The sequence below is a fragment of the Numenius arquata genome, chromosome 5 (assembly GCF_964106895.1).
Source record: "Numenius arquata chromosome 5, bNumArq3.hap1.1, whole genome shotgun sequence".
NCBI lineage: Eukaryota > Metazoa > Chordata > Aves > Charadriiformes > Scolopacidae > Numenius > Numenius arquata.
In genome coordinates this window covers 11,259,266-11,282,248 of record NC_133580.1, presented here as the reverse complement: position 1 = coordinate 11,282,248, position 22,983 = coordinate 11,259,266, and the positions used below count along the sequence as shown (strand labels likewise).

The 22,983-nt window shown below is 39.0% G+C and overlaps 1 protein-coding gene across 2 annotated transcripts in view; it reads left to right on the top strand.

Moving 5' to 3' along the window:
* Positions 1–22,983, top strand: part of TENM1 (teneurin transmembrane protein 1) — a 249,015-nt gene that overhangs the window by 129,807 nt on the left and 96,225 nt on the right. Inside the window, exons 11-12 of one of the 2 annotated variants that reach the window (XM_074147705.1) lie at positions 21,148–21,333; positions 22,482–22,505. In XM_074147705.1, the coding sequence (XP_074003806.1) occupies positions 21,148–21,333; positions 22,482–22,505 (210 nt within the window). The remainder of the gene's footprint in view (positions 1–21,147; positions 21,334–22,481; positions 22,506–22,983) is intronic. The other variant, XM_074147706.1, reaches the window with a different exon arrangement.

Below are 22,983 nucleotides of genomic sequence, written 5' to 3'. Positions count from 1 at the left end.
TGGGAGGATATAGAAAAAATAATGGTCTAAATGCAGTGACTGGTGAGGAAGAAGGCTCTGTCAAAAATCTTTAAACAAAAATGACCATCCATTCTCTCATGCTGGGATAAAAACTCTTTTCTTTCTTAGAGGACCATCAAGGTTTGATCCCACTGAATTTGATTAAGAGTTGAAATGGATTTCCTATGTGCTTTGTACATTTACATTTCGTTTTCTTAAAATGAATGCACTCTGGACATTTTACTCTGTAATGGAGCATGTCATTACCAATATACGTGCTACTATTTTTTTCCTCTATAAAGCTCACAAAACGAGAATCTCAAATGATAAGTAGTACATCCCAGTATAGAACAGATCCAGGTGACAGATTTGCTGAATACTGTGGAATACAACCAATCGTCCAAGTCACCAATTTTTCTTACAAATCATCGTTCAAAAGAACACTTGGGACAATATACATTTCTATTCAGACCTTTAAAGTGTATAGTTATAATCTTTAAGTTGGAACTTACAAAATGTCCCACTCCACAATAACTTTTTAAGCAACAAAATATTGACCTGCTAATAATTTTCGGTGTTTGTTACAAAGACCCTATGTTCATTCTACACTCCAAAATTAATGCATGTAATTTCAGTCTGCCACTGTTGGATATGGTACCTGCTTTGATAAGAATTGACTTTTTATTTGCTTTCAGCAAAAGCCTGGTTGCTTGCATTTTTATCATGTGTTTTATTATGTCTTAAAAATATTCCCCAAAGGTTAGCAATACAGGAGTACTTCCATTAATGAAGAAAATAATTAGGAAAGGTGCTGGCTATGTATTATTTTTTTACTCACAAAATATGCAAACTAATTCTGTTCTAATACAAAGTTATTGTAGCTCAAAAAGAGATGTTAATCTCCAATAGGTCTGTTGTGTCAGCTGCATGGAGCAATTATATATAAAGTAAGGGAACAAAGAACTAATAAATAAATGCAGTGAAGATGCTTTTATCTTGTGTGCTAGGATTGTAGTTTTTATGTTTGTTTCGCTTCCAAGCCGTTTTGATTAATTTTAAGAAGAAAGGTAACTTTTTTCCTTACTTCCATCAACCAGCAGGGCTGATACCTCTCTTCTTCCCTACTGTCTTCTGAGTTATCAAAGAATGCTTTTACAACCACCAACAGGCATCCCTCTTTATAGTTAGATACTTCAGATTTCTCCTTTCAAATATATCTTTCTTCATAGGTGTTAAACTCGATCCAGGATTGTTGTGGCAATACGAGTGTTAGACTGAAGTGTAGATGTTCATTTGCACTGGAGGCTTTCTTCACAGTATCAGTGATTGCTGTGCATGCTGGAAGTAAAGTTTGATTGTAGTAAGTAAGGAAAACATCAGATGAGTAAGTCAACAAGCTCAGAATAAACGAGCTGTCATATGCGAATGGAAAAAATCATGAGGTTCTGTACAATGAAGAGGATGATAAGGGTAAACCACAGACTGCTTGTCTGGAATCAGACAGCAAGGAAAGCTTTACAATTGATAGATGAGCAGTCTCGCAGCCTGCCTCAAACCCTTGCACTTTCCCACCATCTCTGTACCACTTTATTGTCGCTACTGTGAAAATTAGTCTTTCTGTATCACTTTGAAGAACATAGGCTCCTGTCCTGGTGATTTCTGCGTTCTCCAGCCAGTTCCAAATACTTTCAAAATAAAAGGACAAATTATTTTCAGTTCATGTTTTTCCTAAATAGAAGGTGCCGGAATGCTTTTGAGTACTTTATCCCAGATACAGTGTGGCACACTTGAAGAGAGATGAGCCATCTCTAAGATACCTTTCCCAACCTGCCCATCTCTAGCTGTTCAAACAACAGGAAATTCCATTTTACAAGCAGCAGACTAGGGAAAGACAGAAAATACTGTGGAGATAGAGGAAGAGGCATGAAGGGTGACTGTGTGAACCATGCATATGCTGAAGGATTGCCAATGTTTGGAGTCCCAGCCTGGGATCTGGAGTCATTCATGGATTTTTTGAGGCTGGAAAAGACCATCATTTTCATGCTGTTAGGTTTTCTGTAGGACACATATCAAAAAAAGAAATCCTCCTTCAGTTTCTGTTTGACACTCATAATTTCTGTTTAGTTTTTAGAAATTCAACCTTCTCACAGAGACTGAAAATGAAGGATAGTCTACCGTATCCCTAGGTAAATTGTTTCAATTATGCCTGACCCTCTCTGCTAAAAAGTCCACAGTCTACTCTCAGTTTGAATAGGTGAAAAGTCTTACAATTGTGTTTCTTTTTCTGAGGTGAAAGAGTGTCAAATTTTTCGTCATATTTGTTACAATTTTTGTCTTTAATGTTTGTAAAAAGAGTCAATACTTCAAATCCATTTGCTTTTCATAATGCTACATACACACACCACTCTCTCCACCACCTCCCTTTTCTTGTTCTCTTTCCCTCTCTCTCACTATCTCTAACTCCACCTCCACAAGAAGAATAATGCCAGAAAAAAAAAAATAATGTATTTCTTGGATTTTGGGCAGACCTTTTGGGAAGTATGACTGACCACATAAAATATGTGTTTTTTCTTTTCCTATTGCTTCATAAAAAAATTACATCAAGGGAACACTGAAATTCCACGCTTAAATATTCAAAGATCAAAGAAAGACAAAAGAAGATACCTATGTATTAACTTACTCATCTTTCCTGTGTTTCTTATGAGAAAGGTTTAATTTTTCACATTTAAAAAAATTCTATTTTGTTAAGGATGTATGGCCTGATCATTCAAGTGGTTACTTGCTTCTGTATACACTTGTTTTTCTGCACTAAAGACTCTGTCTTCTTCTAATCTACCGGACTGTTCAGATCAGATTCTACATGACATTGCATGTTGAGAGTGTTTGGATACAACTAACACTGAACTGTGACATGAGTGAGTTAATTGGTTGGTAAGAAGTGGCTAGTTTAAAAAAGGTGAAATTTGTGTATAGTTCTATATAAATATTTGAAGGACAACATGCACAAAAGCACAGAATAATGGAGGGAATTGAATTTATTTCTAGTCTTCCCTCACATGGGGCATGGTTTCTAAAGAGGCTGTCAAAATGAGGAGGCCATAGCTGTGATCCACCTAAGTATTGCAGAGTCTACCTTGGGGGCTTCTGTATAGGAATACGAAATCTGGCATTATCCCCTTTTTTGGGTCAGTAGGTAAATGTCTCTGATTGTCCATTGAACTTCGGCAATGTTTTTTCTGAAGAGCTCTTCCTTTTTCTTTATGCTTTATGTATGTTCTTGAGGAATTAATTTATTCAATAGAATAGAATAATTCAACAGACAACATCTGTACTACAAAGGCAAATAGGGCAGCCCTAGTTTGTGATCAGAGTTGAGGATTACTCTTCTATCAAAAAATAACTCCAGTGTTAGGAATGTTTCTTACACTGTGGCTGTGGAGAGAAGCTGTGTGGCACTGAATTAACTACCATGTTACCAGTCCGGAGTCCATCTGACTTACAGCTCTAGTTAAACTGTCCTGCATGACCTATCAGCTTGAGCATCTTTTATGTATGAGGATTAGTTGGCAATTGGGCACCTTTGTAGCATTGCTACAAAGCATACTGTTAACAGCTATGAGCTGGGGAGAACAGATGCTTGCTGCCAAAATAATTGACATCCTCTCCTGATGTGGCCATTACACCAGCTTCTAGGCAAAAGAGGTGTAATTCTGAAGTGCTTAAAGATCTTATTGTTATCATCAGAGGCCTGAGGTCAGGATCCTTCTCCAGCGTAGCATAGACCTGCTCACTTTCTTTGCACTGCTTTGATTCCCAAAGTATTTCCAAAAGAAACAGAGCCACAACACTGTTACAGTTCCACACTGTCCAAGCTAGTTCTGGCTAGTCAACTTAACACAGATATCCAGCATAGTCTCTGCTCTGATCCATGGACTGCCAAAAGCTGATCTCACTGCACCACCTCCAGATACTCCTTCTAGGTCCAAAGTTCTTGATGGCCAGTTACCGTCCCTTGAAGTCCAGAAAATCCTCTTACAGAACTCCAAAACAGCTGTCAGAATATGTTTTCATCATGTTTGAATTGGTTCTCAATAAGAGCAGCTCAGTATGGCTGCTTGAAAGTTGTTCTGACATTTGGTATTGCTAATCCTACACTACTTGTAGGACACAGCCTATGTTGGTTTTTTATTCAGCTCTATTAAGATCCATCCTTTCAATACTCTTAGCTGGATACCTGTTACAGACATATTTGGCCTCTTTCTACCCCACAATATTGAACTTCTTGAAAAGCCATTTTCTTTTGTTAGTTCGGATGTCAATTTGCCTATCCCAAAGACAACATGGTTTTCATTCAGGCTTTGCCTTGCTACTTATGCGCCTCTTTGTAAAGGCTCTGCCTGTCAGCTTATGTTCAAACAGAATGATAATATGCTGATTCTTTTGCCTCCTTTAGGCAGCATCAACTGAATTTCACTCTGAATGAAATACCTAAAGAAACCTAGAAAACACCACCAATAGGTATCCTTTCTACAGCCATGTGTCACATCAGGAGAAAAAAAAAAATCACTTTCTATCTGCACCTAGGATTTGGGGGTTATATGGACAAGATCAAAGTGCTTTAATTGTTCTATATGATTATACACTAACCATGTTCAACTGGCTTGAACACTGAAGGTCAAAAAAAAAGCTATGGCTTTCACTGCTTCAAAATTATACCAACGTCAGAAATTTGTAGAGAAGTAACATAGAGTTATTCCAGCTGAGTTCTTCCAAATGCTGTACCTTGGACATAGCTGTTATAATTCCAGTTGCAAGGATCGGTGCTGCAGTCATTATTCAAGTAATGTAATCAAATCTTTCATTCCTGCTGGCCTCTTTGAATTAATTCCTTACTACCTTGTCTGTCACTTTGCTCATTTAGTTTTAGTTTTTTCCTAGTCTGGTCATCCTTTGGCAAGTCACACAAAAATGCCCGAAGATATTTGGCCATTACCAATTTAACCATCTGACAGTGGATGTGCACACGAGAGACACACAAGCGATTGGTTTCCAATTCTCATTTCATCGTCCCCCACCTCCTCTAAAAGACATGAATACAGAATAGGAATTTCATACTTTGTTCCAAGTGAGACTGATTATAAAATATTTTTTGTGAAAACTACCTGCACTGGAAAAGGTCATCCTTGGAATATTTCAGGGTCTCGGCATCTTTACGCCATACTGAATCCAGTTATGATTGTAAGTGAAAATCCATTATTATTCAGAGCTTCAACATATGCTTTGGTTGACCTGTGCAGTATGGGGGTGATTTACTGCATACATCACAAAATAATACAGTAGGATGGAAGACTGATAGTAGACTATTTTAACGTCACCAGGACTTCAATATAGTCAACTTTCTACTTACTGTCTGTGGATCTTTGTTGCTTTATTTATAGGCTGTCATCCAAAATCCCTTGATGTTAATGAGTCATCTCCCTTTGAGGCATGTAGGCAGTGCTTTTCAGAAAGACAAAATCAAACTTGTGAGTACTGACTACTGGTGTCAGGTAGAAAGGAAGCTCTGGCTAATTGAAGGCGCGGCATCAACAAAGTGCAGAAAAACCCTCGTCTTCTGTTCTCAGATTGACACCTTTAACTTGGAGCCTTGAGATTAAGGGAGTGAAATATTAAGAGAAAATGGATGACAGAATTGTTCAGTGGAACAGAGCCTTGGCTAGCATAAATTAGTGTAACTGCAGTGATGCCACCAGTGCAATCCCAGTGTGTTTCAGGTGAGAATCCAGGCCCGAGTTGCTAATTAATTGCAGCAGTATGCCTAAAATATTATAGACTGAAAAGTAATGAAATCTGTGACAGAGCTGATGCCTCTGACATCCTGTCCTGTATTCGTTTCTCTAGACTCTATTCAGCCAAAGTAGGCCAGTTTCCGTCCTCCTTACTCCAGGACATTTGTCATAATTCCACTGAATCCATTTATACCACTGAAGCAACCTAATTATGATTGGGAAAAGAATACTGGCAGTTCTTAGTCACAAAAACATTCATCCTAAAATGATTATATGGAGATGGTATATATTTAGCATATCTATTTTTGGTTAAGCTCTCTCTAGCAAGATTGGTGGTAATTTTACCAAGGGTAAAAATGGATCAGCAGTCTCTTCCTTCGGTATCTTGCAAAGCATAAAACCTCTTTAAAACTGAAGTGCTTTGAAAAATGCAAAATGTTGTAATTGTTGTAAATTGGTATGTGCAGAGTAGAGTAATTTAAAAATCATTAGAAGTATGCATTTTTTAAAGTGAAGTGCTTCAAAAAGAAATGAAGGCATAATACAGTATATTAATATAGTTCAAGACATCTCAAATTGGTTTCAAAGTTAAACATCAAAAACTGCAACTTGAAAAAATAATTAGGTAAAACCATTTCATCACAATCAGAAAACTCTTCAGGTTTAGGAAATTGCAAATTATGGGTGTCAGTCATTCTGATTTGCCAAGGACAAGGATATTCACTACAAACAACTCGCAGTAGTGAAAATAGCCTTGAAATTTCCTCAATACGTGATGTAGTCTGTCATGCATTTTCTACAGACTGCTCTGTTCCATGTTGGTACATCTACTCTGCTCCCTATTTTAGACAAATCTCAAGAACTTTTTAATTACACTGTAACCATCTTTCATTGTTTTGTTCTGAAGAACTGATGGACTTACTTAATTTCATCTAACTGTCCTCTTTCTTTAATTTGTGGGGAGCTTTGACTATTACTGCAGTGCTAATTAAAACGATGATTGAAGTTTCCCCTGCTGTACGTTGTCTGACATTGTAGAAAGACACTTCTTACTACTGTATATTTCATTGAAAAGAAAAAAACGATGTGTGACTAGTTTGATTTGTATCTCCTGTAGAGTTGCAAGAGTTTGCAAAAAGATATCTGGTGAGCAAGATTTCTATTAAAAACTTAGTAGTTAAAGATTGGAACACTTAATATGTGTTGCTGGAGAATTTAAAACATGAGAAATTTAAGGCACTGAAGAAGCACTCCAATAAAAATTAATTCTCCTGCATGTTGAAATCAGTCCAGAGGGAACCAGAAATACCTGATGTAGTCATGTATTGATTTAAGAAATAGGATAAGTCAAGGGTATGAGATATACAATGAGGAAACTTGGGATGTTTTTCAGCTGATTGCTGCTTATTTTTCAGATATGCCAGAAATAATGGCTCTTTCCTCCCCTTTTTCTTCCTGAAAATTAAGATTCTTAATCTATTTCTCTCTGCACCTCATTCAGCAATTACTGGAAGTATCTCTCATTCAAATGTAAACATAATTTACTGAAGTCAGCTTTTGTAAATCCTGGTCTAATCCACAAACAGGTATTACCTATTCCACTAGGTGGAATCCACAAACCCAATTTTGATCCCAGCAGCTCTTCCCTTATCCAGGAGCAAGATACTCAAATTGTGCTGGTGACAGCAATATGGGCCTGTTTATCCTATCTTCTAGATAGCTAACAGAGACTTTCCTCTCTGTGTGCGTGGCACCACGTCTCTATGGGGAGACTGTTGTGTCCAGGACCTGTCCACCTCAGTTTGTTTTGTGCTAGGCCAGCTCCAGCAGATCTGTTTTGAGAGTAATGTTCATTAGGATCCTTAGGCAACACCTGGGTAAGATCGTGCAGATTGTGAAACTATAGAGCTTAACATAAAGCTGTTATTACCTCAGTTGGGTGATTATCTAGTAGCAAAACCTGACACATAAGTTGGATTTTAGTAGCTCTTCAGGTGCCAAAGTGGTTCAAGGACCTCTGAATTAGCAAGCTGAGCAAAGGGTTTAAGGGTCTAAATTTTAGATTTAGATATTTAAAGTTGTAGTTAGGTGCCTGCATCTCTTTTTGCATCTCAGCCTTATCGCCTACATGGTAGTCAATCTACTAGATGGTGATTAAGAAACATAGTAAAACAACTGGAAGGATGGATTATGGAAAGGACTTTTGTACATACTCTATGTCCAAGAAAATATCAAGATGGAAATTCTGAATATGAAAGGCTCGTACTCCACAAGAACTCTTTACAAAAGAGGGCTCTGAAGTAGGGAGTTTGTGGAAACATTCTGCTTGTGTTGCAGATGCTGCAGTGGAGGGGGAAAAAAAGCCTAGATGGGCAGCAGAACAGTAGTGACATACAAAATATACAACTTTTAATTTGCTAAGCCAAGTCTGGTGATGGAACTCTGACAGGTTTTCCATACCACCAGCATGCAAAGAAGTGGTCTTGTGTTAGGAGGGATCTTCCCTTCCTCACAGCTGGAAAAGCAGAAATGGGAATTGTTGGAGCAAGATTACAAAAGAGCACTAGAATAACTAGAGGTTTTGCCCTTCAGTGAATTTCAGAATATCTATTATGCAAAATATATTACATAGATCTCTGGAAAGCAGATATTTATAATATTTTTTTTATTGTCACTGTAAGAGTTCTACAAAAATAGCTATCATTTCAATATGCTTATGCAGCAGAGTGTATGAAGTTTAACTTACCTCTGAAAATAGGAAATTACTACTGATAAAAGTCAAAAGCATGGGAACTTTCTTTTCACCTGCATATTGCATTTTTAATCTTTTTGATTGTGTAGATTATTACAAGGGTAAATATATGTAGATATCTCAGGAAATCCTGTTCTCTGCCCACTTTAAGGACTTTTGCATAAATGTTTAGGCTCAAGTAACACTTTTTAAATAGATTTAAATTTACAGTCATTATGTAAGAACATTTCAGTGGTGAGAGAGAAAAAACTCCTTGTGTATTGTAGCTGCACGTCGCTCTTCAATTTAGAAAGCCTTGGCTATTTTATAAACAGATTACTAAAATAGTATCTATCACCTTGTGATCCAAAACCATTTTCTGATGGACTGCAGAAAGCCGATTGTTCACGTGGCACATTTGCATTTTCAGCTCCTACTCTGCTCACCCAGGCACTCATTACAAAAACGCCTTCCAGAAGGGTGGCCAGCCTGGCGGTGGCTCTCTCAGCAATGCGGAGCGAGAAGTTTCTGGGTATCTTTGAGCAGGATGTGACTGGGCATCATGTCCTGGGGATAACAGGACTGCCTCAGCAGAGCAGCGTTTGCATGGGCGAGGAGGGACCAGGGAGAAGTGATGAGTTAGTGGAAAAATGTAGGCAGCGTAGAAGGGAGAGAGCAAGCAAAATAATAAAGGACACTCATTCCGTTCTTAGAATTGACAAAGCACTGTGGCAGCTGTAGCAGGGACATGGAGGACTGCGATAGCAGCGCTCACGTAGGATCCAGGGTGTGTGCCCAAGGTGCTGCTTCTCCCCTGTGCGGGAAAAATGCAAGTCATGAGCTGTGTCTTTGCTTTAGCAGCAACAAGACAGAACAGCAGCTGCCAGATGCGTGTTGCTATTTCTGTTCGTGCTGCTGACACAGAGGAAGTTATGGTTTATTTACTGGGAGCTGCTTCATCTCTCTCTGTACTCATCTTTGCAAATGCAGCAACAAACATAGAAACATTTGCTCCTCGTCCATGTAAGCAGTGTTCACAGTCAGTCACTGAGCGCTGTATGACTTTTGCTAATTGCGTCTGCACTCCTTGATTTGTGCAAGAGCTTGTTATGGCTATTGAGTTTGTCCAAGAAACTGTTTGTTTGTGCTAAAAAGAGGGAGCAAGGCTAGCCTCTTCAGCTGATTTTGCTTTTGATTGTGAACCTGAGATGTTATTTAGAAGCTGTTAATGACCTTCAGTTTCTCATATTAGTCTTTACTGTGATACAAATTGATTGTTGGGAACACAGAGATCCTAAGGCTTATTTTAGCTGATCCAGTGTTTCTGTCTCTTCATGTAGTCTGGCACTTCACTGAAAAAAAGAATTGTGAAAATAGAAGTATGTCCTTTTAAAAGCATCCAGTCCTGGCGTGTTGATGTAGATTCTGCAAGTCACTATCCTCTTTCCTTCTGAGTGCCAAATCTATGTCCTATTTGGACAACAATGGCATCTATGCCGATTTTGGGCTGCTGTTGCTTTTACACAGGCGAATCTGAACAGAGGTTCCTGTAATATGTTGAGGAGTAGTATACCAGTGTCCACTTTTCATCATTTTGAGCCCTTCGGAGATATGATAAGTAAAATATATGTTTATTACCAAAGTCAGCAGGTACATCTAACGTACAGAGCGCATGACCTGGGTGAGGTAAGCACTTACCAGAGCAATTTTGTGAGTGGGCCCATGTTCAAAGGTTATCCTGTAAGCCAGTGAATTAAAGATCGTGCCTACTTTTTGCGAATAGTGTTTAAATCAATCATTATTTCTTTACTGAATATTACTAATCAAATTTGCTAATTAAATAATTGTGGAAAACTTTATGCTCTGAGCGGTGCGCTAGTCAGTGTTAATAGCAGTACTTCTGTGTATCGTGAAAGATTTAGTGCTTATATAAAGACACATCCTGATCTGCTCAGGCAATGTTGTGAACCTTTGCTGAAAATAGTTGCCTCAAAACCTTTATTTTCTTTTGATGCTGTATTAGTTCAGGCTGTATCTGTGAGACGGCTGTATGAAATGTGCCTACTGAGCCATCTCTTCACCGGTTTCCTTTTTCCCTACAAAGCCATTTGGTCACTCTCTATGTTTCTCATCATTATCATACACTGCCTCATGCTTTTTCTGATTCTCATGGTCTGTCACTTACTCAACAGGTTTCCCATTTTTCCTATACAACTGGCTTTTCAGCCCAAGGAACTGTAGATTGCATTTTCCCCTCTGTGAGTGAACACAAAGGCATACCTTTCATAGCTTTCATCTCACTCATTACTGCTCACGATAGATTGTTCTGGACTCCTTTCTTACTAGTCTCCTGATCAAATAAAATATCGAACAAGGTAGACATCGCAAGGCATTTTCTTTTGTGGTTCTCAGTGTATTGTGAGGGATTTCAGAGCTTGTTAGGCAGAGTATGAATCTCCAGTGACAACTATAATCTCACTGCTTTGCAACATGTACAACCTGAAACCAAACAGTGGAGACAAATTATAAAACAGGACCAAATTTGACAAGGAAACTCCCCATTCACTTGGAAAACACGGTATTTAAAAAATGTCCTGGTCAGGATACTGTATAGTTCTCCTCAACCTTGTGTTCGTCTAATCTTCCTAGCTATTAGGTTACACTTCTGCTCATTTATTTTAAACATTTCCCACAAAGACCTTATCCGACCTGCCAACCTGCATCATCTCTAAGAAAGAGACAGGTTCTGCAGCTGGAGTCCCTTGTGTGGCAAGCACAGCTTAATTGTATTCTGCTTTACACCAATACCATGGCTGGGTAAACAGAGATACACCCAATGGCAAATGACTAATCCTTTTCAGTGGTATCAATTTTCAGAGCTTTGGCTGCCTGGAATGAAATATCTGTTAGTATGTTTACCATTACCAGTCCAGATTCATCAGGCTGTATTGATTAAATTTTTGCACTGTAAAAATACCATTTTGAACCACAGCAAAATCAATAAAGGGTGAGGTTGTTTTTTTTATATATACAAATTGGATTTGGATCAGGAAGAAAATATTCTTCATCAGATGAAAAATAAAGCTGAAAAAAAAAAAAGTGTGATGAAAGATTCAAGACAGGAAAAAAGTTTCTCTTCTGTTTCCTCTGCCTGTTCTGTATTTGCCCTTCAGACCTTTCTGTCTGTCCACTGATTACTTTTTTACACAAATAAATTTTCAAGCAAATTGAGGCTCCCGGTTTGGAAAAGATACTTTCAAATAGCTGTAGCGTTATCAGAAGCTACATTACAGTTTTTTTAAAAATGGAATTACATTCATATATTTTGAGATACACAATAGTGTTAATGGCAGCCTATCTACTAGAAGTCAGAAGAGCTATTTATAGAGTACTTTTAATGCATCAGAACTAAGTTCAATGAGATGATGGTAGGATTATTTCCAGAAAGCAATTAAAACCGTCACTAGATTGATGGTGAAACGTTCTGAGTAACAAACAGTGAGGATATGGCATTTAGTTCCAGTGGTTTTATTTTATGTGTTGTGGCCTGTGGTAGTAAGATAAGAAAGGTAGTTAGATATCTGTGAGGCAACACATCAGAAAGGTTTTCTGCATAAAGCTTACAGTAGAAAGGTATAAAATGAAGCAATGTTTGGAGAATTGTCTTGGTTTGGAGAAGTTTTGTCTTTGGCAGAAATAGTTGATCATTGTGCAGTAATTGTGTCTGAATTATCCCAAATAATAGGATCATAGAATCATTTAGGTTGGAAGACCTTTAAGATCATCAAGTCCAACCGTTACCCTAGCACTGCCAAGTCCCACCACTAAACCATGTCCCTAAGTGCCACATCTACACATCTTTTAAATACCTCCAGGGATGGTGACTCAACCACTTCCCTGGGCAGCCTGTTCCAGTGCTTGATAACCCTTTCAATGAAGAAATTTTTCCTAATATCCAATCTAAACCTCCCTTGGTGCGACTTGAGGCCCTTTCCTCTTGTCCTATATCACTTGTTACTTAGGAGAAGAGATTAACACCCACCTTGCTACAATCTCAGCCTCCTTTTCTCCAGACTAAACAACCCCAGTTCCCTCAGCTGCTCCTCATAAGAATCATTCTCAAGACCCTTCACCAGCTTCATTGTTCTTCTTTGAACATGCTCTAGTACCTCAATGTCTTTCTTGTAGGGAGGGGCCCGAAACTGAACACAATATTCAAGGAGAGGCCTCACCAGTGCCAAGTGCAAAGGAACGATCACTTCCTTAGTCCTGCTGGCCACGCTATTTCTGCTGCAAGCCAGGATGTCATTGGCCTTCTTGGCCACCTGGGCACTGCTGGCTCATATTCAGCCGGCTGTTGACCAACTCTCCCAGGTCCTTTTCTGCCAGGCAGCTCTCCAGCCAGTCTTCCCGAAGCCTGTAGCGCTGCATGGGGTTGTTGTGACCCAAGTGTGGGACCTCGCACTTGGCCTTATTGAACCTCATATGACTGGCGTTGGCCCATCGATCCAGCCTGTCCATATCCCTCTGTAGAGCCATCCTACCCTCAAGTGGATCAGTGCTCCCACCCAACTTAGTGTCATCTGCAAACTTACTGAGGGTGCACTCAATCCCCTTGTCCAGGTTGTTGATAAAAACATTAAAGAGAACTGGCCTCAACACTGAGCCCTGGGGAACACCACTTGTGACTGGCTGCCAACTGGATTCAACTCCATTCACCACAACTGTATGGGCCCAGCCATCCAGCCAGTTGTTTACCCAATGAAGAATACACCCATCCAAGACATGAGCAGCTAGTTTCTACAGGAGAATGCTGTGGGAAATGGTGTCAGGCTGTGTGAAGTTTAGATTGCCACATTTTGTTGTGAAGACACTGACTATTCAATAGTACTTTTCTGCAACTCATGTCTCTCTGAGGAAGACTGGACCTCCTGGAGTGCCTCATTGCCTCCTGGTAGAACACCTCCTGGGATAATGCAGTTCATAACATGAAGAAGGGGGACAGGATTGATCCTTTATTCAGTTAAAGTGATTTCAGCTCTGTTATTTTTCAGTTGCCAGTGAGATCACGCAAAAGGTTATTTACTGCAATCACTAATTTATTTCGTAGCAAAACCAATAGATCTACTGAAGAGAAAATAGGAAACAGAGTATCAGTCATGTAATCGTGAGAGAAAGGTGTTGCTTAGTGCAAGTCTGAGTAACAGAAGACATCAACAAGGTGCAATAAAAGAGTTATATTTAAGGAGTTTAAGGAATGTCTGCATATTTCTGTAATGCATGGAAAACTGTAAATAGTTGTAATATCTTATGAGCTTCTCTCACATCATTCAGAGCCAGAAATGAGGACAAATACAATTTGGACTGAGACCTGTTTTCCCCTTGAGAATTTTTCCAAAATAATTCTCTTCTGCTTAGCATAGCTTTATGCGCTTGCTACAGTCTCTTGCATCATGACATTATCAGAAGGGATAAATATTAATAGCTGAATAAATTTAAACATTCTAGTCTGGTAACAGGCTGTAATAGAACACTATTTCAGATACAAATGTCTCAAGTTGGGTGAGATGAATCTCACTCTTTGTGTCTTTTGTTGGGATGGGCCACCAAATCCAACTTTGTGCAAGAGTCGAGTCTTTGGAAATGACTGTGGAAATGATTTTTGGAAGTATATGTGAGAATAAATTCAGTGCAATAGTTTTGCAGTGTTCACATAACTACCATTAAAGTGTTGCTTTGAATTTATTCATACAAATGTAACAAACCGCTCAAACTCACAAATTGTTGTGGTATTGTGAGATGACCTTTAATATATTACATTGTCAAGATGTAAGCGTGCGATGCATGGAGAGAAGGACAAGAAGTATTGCAGCAAGAGAAATTTAGATTGAGAGAATATTTGTCTGTGGAGATAGTCTGGTGGTGGTATGGATTACCTAGTCCTGTTGTCGGTTCTCTGTTGCTGGGAGCTTTTTAAGGGATGCCACGTATGATTTAATTTGGAACAAGGAAAAATTGATGCTCATGTGAAGTCCTTTGCACCTCTATTTTCTATAAATCTACATTAAAATAGGTAAACTGGGCTATGCATGTAGGTACATGTCAGAACTGTGTGTTATTTTAGTATTCTTACAGTAGAGCAGTAGAGGCTTCCCCCCTCCCCCCCCCAATAGTTATCTGTCATTCAGTGATGATCTATCATATTGATTTATTTTTGATTGTACCGAATTTCACATAACATTCTATGGCATTTTCCTATCAAGTGTTGCTTGGTGGTGTGAAGGATAGAGAGATGGTGTAGAAGTAATTGTTGGGGAATGCACCTTTGCTGCCTCTTCCATGCAGGAACCTGATTTCTGTTTGCCAGAGGAAATGTTCATAAAACCTGGCAACTGACAGCCAAAGACTTCAAAATTACAGTTTTGCAGACATTTCCAGGTCCCTTTGATTTCCAGCTCGATCTTGAAGAGCAGGTGCCACTGAATACTGGCATAGCCCGTGTAATACTGCTGTGTTGCCTCTATAGCAAAACTGTCCCTAGATGACTGGTTTATTGCCGTAGCTGTGGTTGATGAAGAATGTAAAAAATGGCTCACCTAACTGACATACTGTGGTGCTGTTGGAGAAGCCTAGATCAGATGAAGTTATAACATCCACATTGCCAAAGGAGTTTATTTAAATCTGGAAAATAATATGAGCTGTAGCATAAAACTTGATATCTACAGTAAACCTCTATAGTGAACTCTCTCAGGTAACCTTGTCTAGGTTTTACTGAAAAAATAATAGCTCAAGTGCTTTTGAAACTCCTCAAACTTTAAATTTTTGAACTTTTTTGTGGTGTAAAAAATTATATTAATAAAGTCAGTTGCTGAAAATGAAAGCTAGAACAGAGTTGTCTCCAGGACACAGCAGGAAGGTAATTTGAAAAGCTCAGGAACATTGTTGAAATTATCATGCAAGCTTATTAAATGCAATGTATATTTAAATTGAAAAAACTTTCTTTATTAGGTCTAGATGGGTGATTTTTACTGCCTCTAGCAGTCAAGCTTATTGGGTGAAAGTCAGGATAGATTAATTTCTAGTCTTTATGGAAAACCACTTATTAAAAAATGGATAGCAAAATTATTAATATGATACTTAAGGTTTAGACTGTCTGTAGAACAAGACTCACCACTGAATGTGAAGAGAAGTAAAATGAAAGTGTTTTTTGTAGTATTTGACCACTTTTGTTTACACAGTTTTGTATTCTTAGCATGATTTTCTAAGAGTTATTTCTGAAACATGTCAAATTGACATTAAAATCTTCCCTTATCATTACAAATTATAAAATATTTAGCTTTAATTTCCCTTTTCACATCACATAAGTAGAAACTTATTATAAAACACATTTGAAAGAACTCATTGTTGACTTAGGTAATTAAAATGAAGAGTGTGGAGTGAATTTTTAATGGTTTTTAGATTAGCTCAGGAATGATCGACATATTTGTCTCCTCCTCAAGAATATGTACAAATAACGCTTCACAGCTCACGCTTGCCTTCTTCCAATAAAATTAATGAGCATTCAGAACTAAGGACATGTCAATAAAAATTCTAAACTGAGTTGCACAATTTTTAAGTCTCTTATTCATTAGTTGGTTTAAGTCTAAGGACTCAATTTTAGATTTGATAAAGACTGTATGTCATGAAAGTCTGTAAGAAACTGCAGGGGTCAGTTGAGGCCAGCTCCCAGCAATTTGCCAGCACATTGCTTGCAGTGAGTCTGCACAGCTGAACTTTTTTTTTTAAATAAGGATATTAACTTTCCAGCCCTACGCTTAGAGAACCTTGTTTTGACTGCAAAGTGTACGGGTACAAAAACTGAAACAGGGCCATGAATTACTGTGAATTAGGACGATGCTGTTGGTTTTGAGGGAGCCATGAAAATTCACATCTACTGAGGATCTTATCTGTTAGCCACGAACCAGCCTTCAATTCACCATGCTTCATAATATCTGCCTAGAGTTTAGGCAGGCAAGTGGGGCAGGTGTGTATCCCACTAAACAGTGACAAAGAGGAGTGGGAGAGAAGAGATGGCTTTTGTGTAATCCTACAAGCCAACACCAACACAACTGAGGGACTTAACAAATTTGTGTGTTGGACTGTACATTGTGAGAATGATTGGCAGTTAATATAACAGCATAACTAAAGGCTTGTGTTAGAATACCCCTGAGTTGGCTTTTCTAATACAAACTATAACCTCTTGTCACTTGCCTCCCTTCTTACCTAAGTCAGCTCCCCCTTGCTCCTGTCCTTTGCAATCAGACGATGGCGCAGCTTGTGGCTTCTCAGCAGGACAGTCCCCATCCAGGCTGTGATCTGCATTGCCTCCCTTGCCCTGCCTGTGTTGTTTCTTTGATCCCTCGGTGGGCTGATTTAGGTCAGCAAGCTGTCAGGTATTAACCCAGGAAAATAAAGTGAATAATTATCAGCCAGTTTCATGATCTGAATCAGCTCACCACAGTTTCAGATTATAAGCTCCAGGCAAGGACCACAGTCAGGAGATAGATGGAGAGGTATGGGAGTGGAATAGCTGGTTCAGTCAGAGGTGATAGCTTTGGCTGGCTCGACTGCTGCACACACCCACAGCTCAAAGCCCTTGCCTGGCTGTGTTGGCCACTTGTGGAGCACCCACTGCCTTTTGGGGCACATCTGAGTCCTGTAGGACCAACTGCTATGGAAGGAGGAAGATGCTCCATTGAGCAGAACAGCTGTATCATATCTGAATTGCTGTCCAACTTTAGTGCTGCCTGAAGTTTTACCACATCAGCTTTGTTTGAAGCTATTTACCTATTTCAAGTTATTGTATTGTTTCGCATTGCGTTCGGTCACGTTCCACTCACTCAAGTGTCTCATTTTGTCCAGTTTGCTGTGGAAACCCAGTCTCTCCATACAAATCCTAATGTGGCTCCCTGCTATGCTGGTATCTCTGTACTTGTTTATCTACAGGAGGAGCTAAGAAATTATTTTGCATTTGAAAACAGGACAACCTGAACTGATAATGCTTTTTTTAATCTTAATTGTTGGAATTAGCTGTGGATTAAAGCTGCAGGTACTACCACAGCATTAATAGGATGACATTAAGCTTGATTTCCCCTGCTTTGCATGAGAAGTCTGGGGAGAATCTTGCATTTGCATGGCAGAAGAATACATTTTCACAGTAAACAGCATCTCTGGAGCCTTATATTAATCACTGAAACAAATGTAAGACTCAAGATTGGCCTCAGTGACCATAATGTATGGGTTGGCTGAGCAGCAGGACAACTAGGGTAACTAGAGGAAAGTGTGTGGTCCAAACTAAAACCAGATTTCATTACATCTGGTGCTTACAGAATTGGTTTTGATTTTCATCAAAGAAGCTATAGATTAAATATTTGGGGGGAAAAATGCATTACTAGAAGGATAGCAAGAGCTAGGTAAGATCATTCCGGCATTCCTTTGCCAGAACAGGCTTGGCATACACTTTTTTGGTAACACCTTTTACTCAGTTACTGGTATCTGGTTACTGTGCGCTGACTTGCTGGCAGGAATGAGGTGTGACAACTGAAAACTGGATGCAGGACAACTAATCTGAGATTCCCTATCACACAGAGCCAGTCTGGGGTCCAGAACTTGTGCCACTGTGTTGTCTTTCCAAGACAAGGTTGGGATAGAAGAAGCCGCTGTATTCCAACAGGCAAAAAATCAAGGAAAATTTGTTTGGCTGTGTATGATCTTATGTGGGAAAATAGAATTAAAGAAAGGAGCCTTGTGAGTGAAGACTATATGCTGACTGGCCTAGGATATTTTTTGGTGAAATAGGAAGTCTTGTATCTCCGTTAATCTGATTGAATATAGGAGCTTAGATAGTGTTTAAACATTTTATTGCTTGTGTGAAACATGGGAAAAACAATGGAAAACTTTCAAATGTTTTAAGATGCATTTAATTTGGGGGTTGTAAAATAGGAATGCATGCAAGATCATGTCCCTGTGGTAGGGATGTGCCTACATTACCTTTGGGTCCATGCAGGTGTTTCTTTTGTTTGTTTGGAAGACGAGTTTGTCGTGATGAGACTCTGCAGGTGAGGCAGAGGTGAGGCAGGAGTACATGCCATGGGTGGGAATGTGTTCAAGGTTTTCCGTAGCTGGTTCTTTGATTTATTTACAGATAGAGAAGTGGTGGGAGCTGCTGGAGCTGCTGGCACAGTTGGAATCTCTGGGTATCACTTTGTTTCCCCACTTAAGCCCTTCCAGCCTACATTGCCACTTTTCTATACTGATGCCTACAATATTCCCTGAAGTTTTGGCATCAGTTGAACTAAGCCAGTCCCACAACAGCAAAAAACTATGTAGTAGACACGCAATCCAGAAGGGTCAAAAAAACCCATCTACTCCACTTACCCCAACATAGTGGAAACTACAGAATATTTCTTAAAATCCTCTTAACAATCTTTGCCACTTACAGTAAAATACCAAAAGCAGTAATTATAATGAACTAGAGGGAGATCAGGAGAGATCAAAGGCATCCCTCTAGCAGCCTAAATCCTTGAAGTAGCAGGTAATTTGTTAGATTTAATTCTCAGAAGTTAGCCCATGCCCCAAGCTATAAAGATAGGTTAAAATAATACCAGTGGTCCTCTGCCAGTCTGGCCTGGGGGTGATTCTTTAGTGATCCCAGAACTGGTGGGATCAGTTTACTTCCATAGGAGCAAGTGTTTGGACTACTGAAGTACTGACGAAATACCAGAGCAAGTCCCCCCTGTAGTCCTCTGAGCAGTCTCCCAGGTTTCCAAGGAGTAAACAAGTAACAAAAACAAAAAAAGCCAAGCCAACTTATGCAGCAAGGGGTAAGAAATCCTTCCCAGTACCTGCAGGCAGGCAGTCCAAGGCATGAAGCATTAGATTAATACATGATCAGCAGGCAGCAATCAAGTCTTTCTAAGGGATAATGCCCCAGGCTCAGCACAGTTTTTCATTTGAATATAGCAAAGCAGTCTCTTTCCTTGTCTTATATCCTCTTTTGCAGGAATATCATCAGATAATTGTTTGTCTCGTACTCCAGTATAACACAAGTCTCCATCTGAATAGTAAAAATAATTACCTTTTATGTAGCTGATTTTGACTTCCTCAGGACAGTACTTCACAGTTTCTTTTACTGAATTTTATCTTAGGTTCTTTACCGTGCCTTCTGCTTCTGAAGGCAATTTTGAGTTTGACCATGCTCTTCCACTTTGTTACTCACCGATTCTTTCAGTTGCACTCTGTGCCTTCACCCTGGCTATTAACAAAAATAAGGGCTAGACTCTCACTCGAGGCAGAGCCTGGCATGTCTGCAATGTCACTGTGCGGTTCCATTTCTGTGCTGCTTTTTTCTTTGTGTTAAGATTGATAGGATTTCAATTTAAACTTTGAAAACTTTGCTTGGTATATACAGTGACAGCATTTGTCACTACAAATGCTTTTAAGAATGTTTATATACAATAGTTCCAAGATATAAATGATCATTGTTTAAAATCTGTCAAGGGAAAAATCTTGCCTCAACTAAATATGTAACACTGACATTTGAAATCGGAGCAGACACGACTATTTGGCTTACACTTGTAGTGCTATCAGCTGCTTTTCGAGAGGAAGAAGGAGGAAACATTTCTGTGGCAGGTTAATTGCAGAATAACAAGCAAATTCTGTCTCTTGACACTAATTATTCTAAATAAATTCAAACTACATGGAACCTTTTTATAATGAAGCCGTTCTTTTCGCAAAACAACTTTAGTCTAAGTGAAAGTAGAACTGCAATTGGCCTATTGTGATGTATTGAAACAATTCGGGACTTTCATTCCACTCCACGGTAACTGGTGATCCACAACACCTGGGTAGAGAAATTGTTCTGAGTGCAATGAAGGAGGTACCCCAGTCTTCCCAAAACAGCTTTTCTGGTTCCTTATCAGTTGACTCATGAGAGTCAGGAAGGAAAAGGATTTTAATCTTTGAAAGCCATTTTAGAACTAGGCAGATCTGCGAGGCCTGTAAGTCATGTAATATTGTATAGTGCCATCAGAGTGGGGTGCTTGTTCGTCTTCTTTCTCACTGTTACCTTTCTGGTGGCTCTCCTTACTGTAAGTGAAGACCATTTTGCCATCACTACAAATATGTGAATATTTCAAAGACTTTTGCTTGTATGTGTTTAGTGTGCTGCTTTATCCTTTCATTCAGCTCACTTGCAATTTTTGAGTTTATAATAGATTTCAGAACTGAGCCAGTGGGACCTGGGAACAGACATGGCATTGGCATGCTGTTGTTAAAGGCCTCAGCTGAAATTAGTCAAATGATATGGATTTTTTTGTGTCATTGCTTGTTTTAGACCATTGCCCTGCCATATGCAAAGCCATGATTTTTGCAGTCCCCATCCCAAAGAAATAAATGATCTTGCAAGAAATTGCTAAAGGAGGAGGCAGCCAGATCGTGTAAGGTCTGTACTGGGTGATGAAATCCCATATTTGATCCAATTGATGGGTGCCTATGAGTACAGAAGTGATTAAATTTAGTACCGGTGCAAAGTCTATTTGCAGTAAGAAATTGCTGTTTCACATTATGTATTTTTGTAATCCTCTGCAGAGCTCTGTACCCTGGACTGTGGCAGCCATGGTGTCTGTTCGAGAGGGATATGCCAGTGTGAAGAGGGCTGGGTGGGACCAACCTGTGAAGAACGTACCTGCCACTCTCACTGTGCAGAACACGGCCAGTGCAAGGACGGGAAGTGTGAGTGCAGCCCTGGATGGGAAGGGGACCACTGCACCATTGGTAAGGGCGTTTTGTACCTCGAAAATTAAAATACACAAAAATCTTAACGAGTTATGCAAAGATCTGCCCTAGCTATCAGTCTGATTCAAGGCAATCTGGAAAAAGAGAGACCCAGAATCAGGCCAGGTGTAAAAAGGTGCCTCTGCACTGATGGTGCACCGTGCTTGTCCCACGGAATTGCAACTCAGTGCAGCTTTCTGTTTAGTGGAAATAACATTGATGAATTTATTTTTTACAAAACACAAAAGCACACAAAAGATATGTCGGTCCCAACATATCCTTGGGTTGTGTTCATATGATAACTTTGAGTCAGGAGGGAAAAAATTATGTAAGAAATAGAAGGTATGAGGGGATGAAGCTATTATTCAGCTTAAGTAATTCTTGCATTAAATCTCTTGCCTTCATGTCTGAGGATTTACATATTTTACTTATTACTAGAGGTGTTTTTTCTATAGCTGGCTTCTAACAATATTCCTAGTAAGGTAAAGCTTTCAGATCTTTTTGGAAGTCGTTACGCTACTATACAAACGTAATAGTTGTAATTTTAATGAAATACAACAGGTTTTTGCAAAGTCTAATAGTGTTTCTCTCTAAAATGTCCCAAAGCAAAATTATTCATAAACATATTAATTGTTTCTGATAGCAGGGTATCTAATTTTCAGAGGTAAGCAGAGTAAGCTTTCATGCTTGCTTCTTGAAAAAAAGTAGAATGTATTGTCTTTATCTTGATCATTTTAAGATAATTCATTCACTGGGTCTTGAATATACTAAATCAGATTTACTAAATCAGATTTGCTAAATCAAGAATTAGATTTGTGAAGGAAGAACAGCCTAATTTTCTAAAGATTGTGTAGAGCAAATACAGAAAAGGACCAAAATAATTAAAAAGATAAATAGAGCTGCTCATCACATTGGGTAGGCACTGCCAGCTATGGCCCAAGCTGTCCCTTGCATGCTTGTCATCAAACGGAGAACCATCACATAGGCAATGTGTTTTGATCACAGTGGCAGGAATAGATCTGACTGTAGGGACAGGGAGACACTTTAGAGCTAACCAACAGGTGGTGAGCCATAACCAAATGGTGTCTGTATTTTCATTTGGGTACAGAAGTTCAATCCATCTCAGTTTTGTTCTTTTCTTTTTTAAGCTCACTACTTAGATGCTGTTCGAGGTAAGTTTTTCATATCAGCATTGCAAAAGAATAATGAAAAGATACAAAAGTGTTGGGAATGGAGTGTTTTGTGTTACCTGTTTTGTCTGAGCTTCTGTACTGCTAAGTTGCCAGAATAGATAAAACAGTTGTTTATGGAGATACAGATATGTAGATATATATACACACACAGAGACAGAGAGAGATTTACAGAAGAAAACGCAGTTTTAAACAAATAATGTGCTCAACTCATTCGCAAAGTTGTAGCAATGTAAGCATGGTTTATGTGGCATCTGATGTGCTATGTTAGGCAAATCATTTTGCTCTCGTTTACCATTCCAAAGTAATGACACAGCTGGGGACTTGCTCAAAAAACTTTTAGTTGATCCTGTCTTCCATGGGAACAAAAGTTGTCTTTTTCTTTTTTTTTGTCATGTGTGCTTGAAGTAAATTTCTTTTGATAGAGAAGTACACTTTTTTAAAAACTGTCAATGCTAGA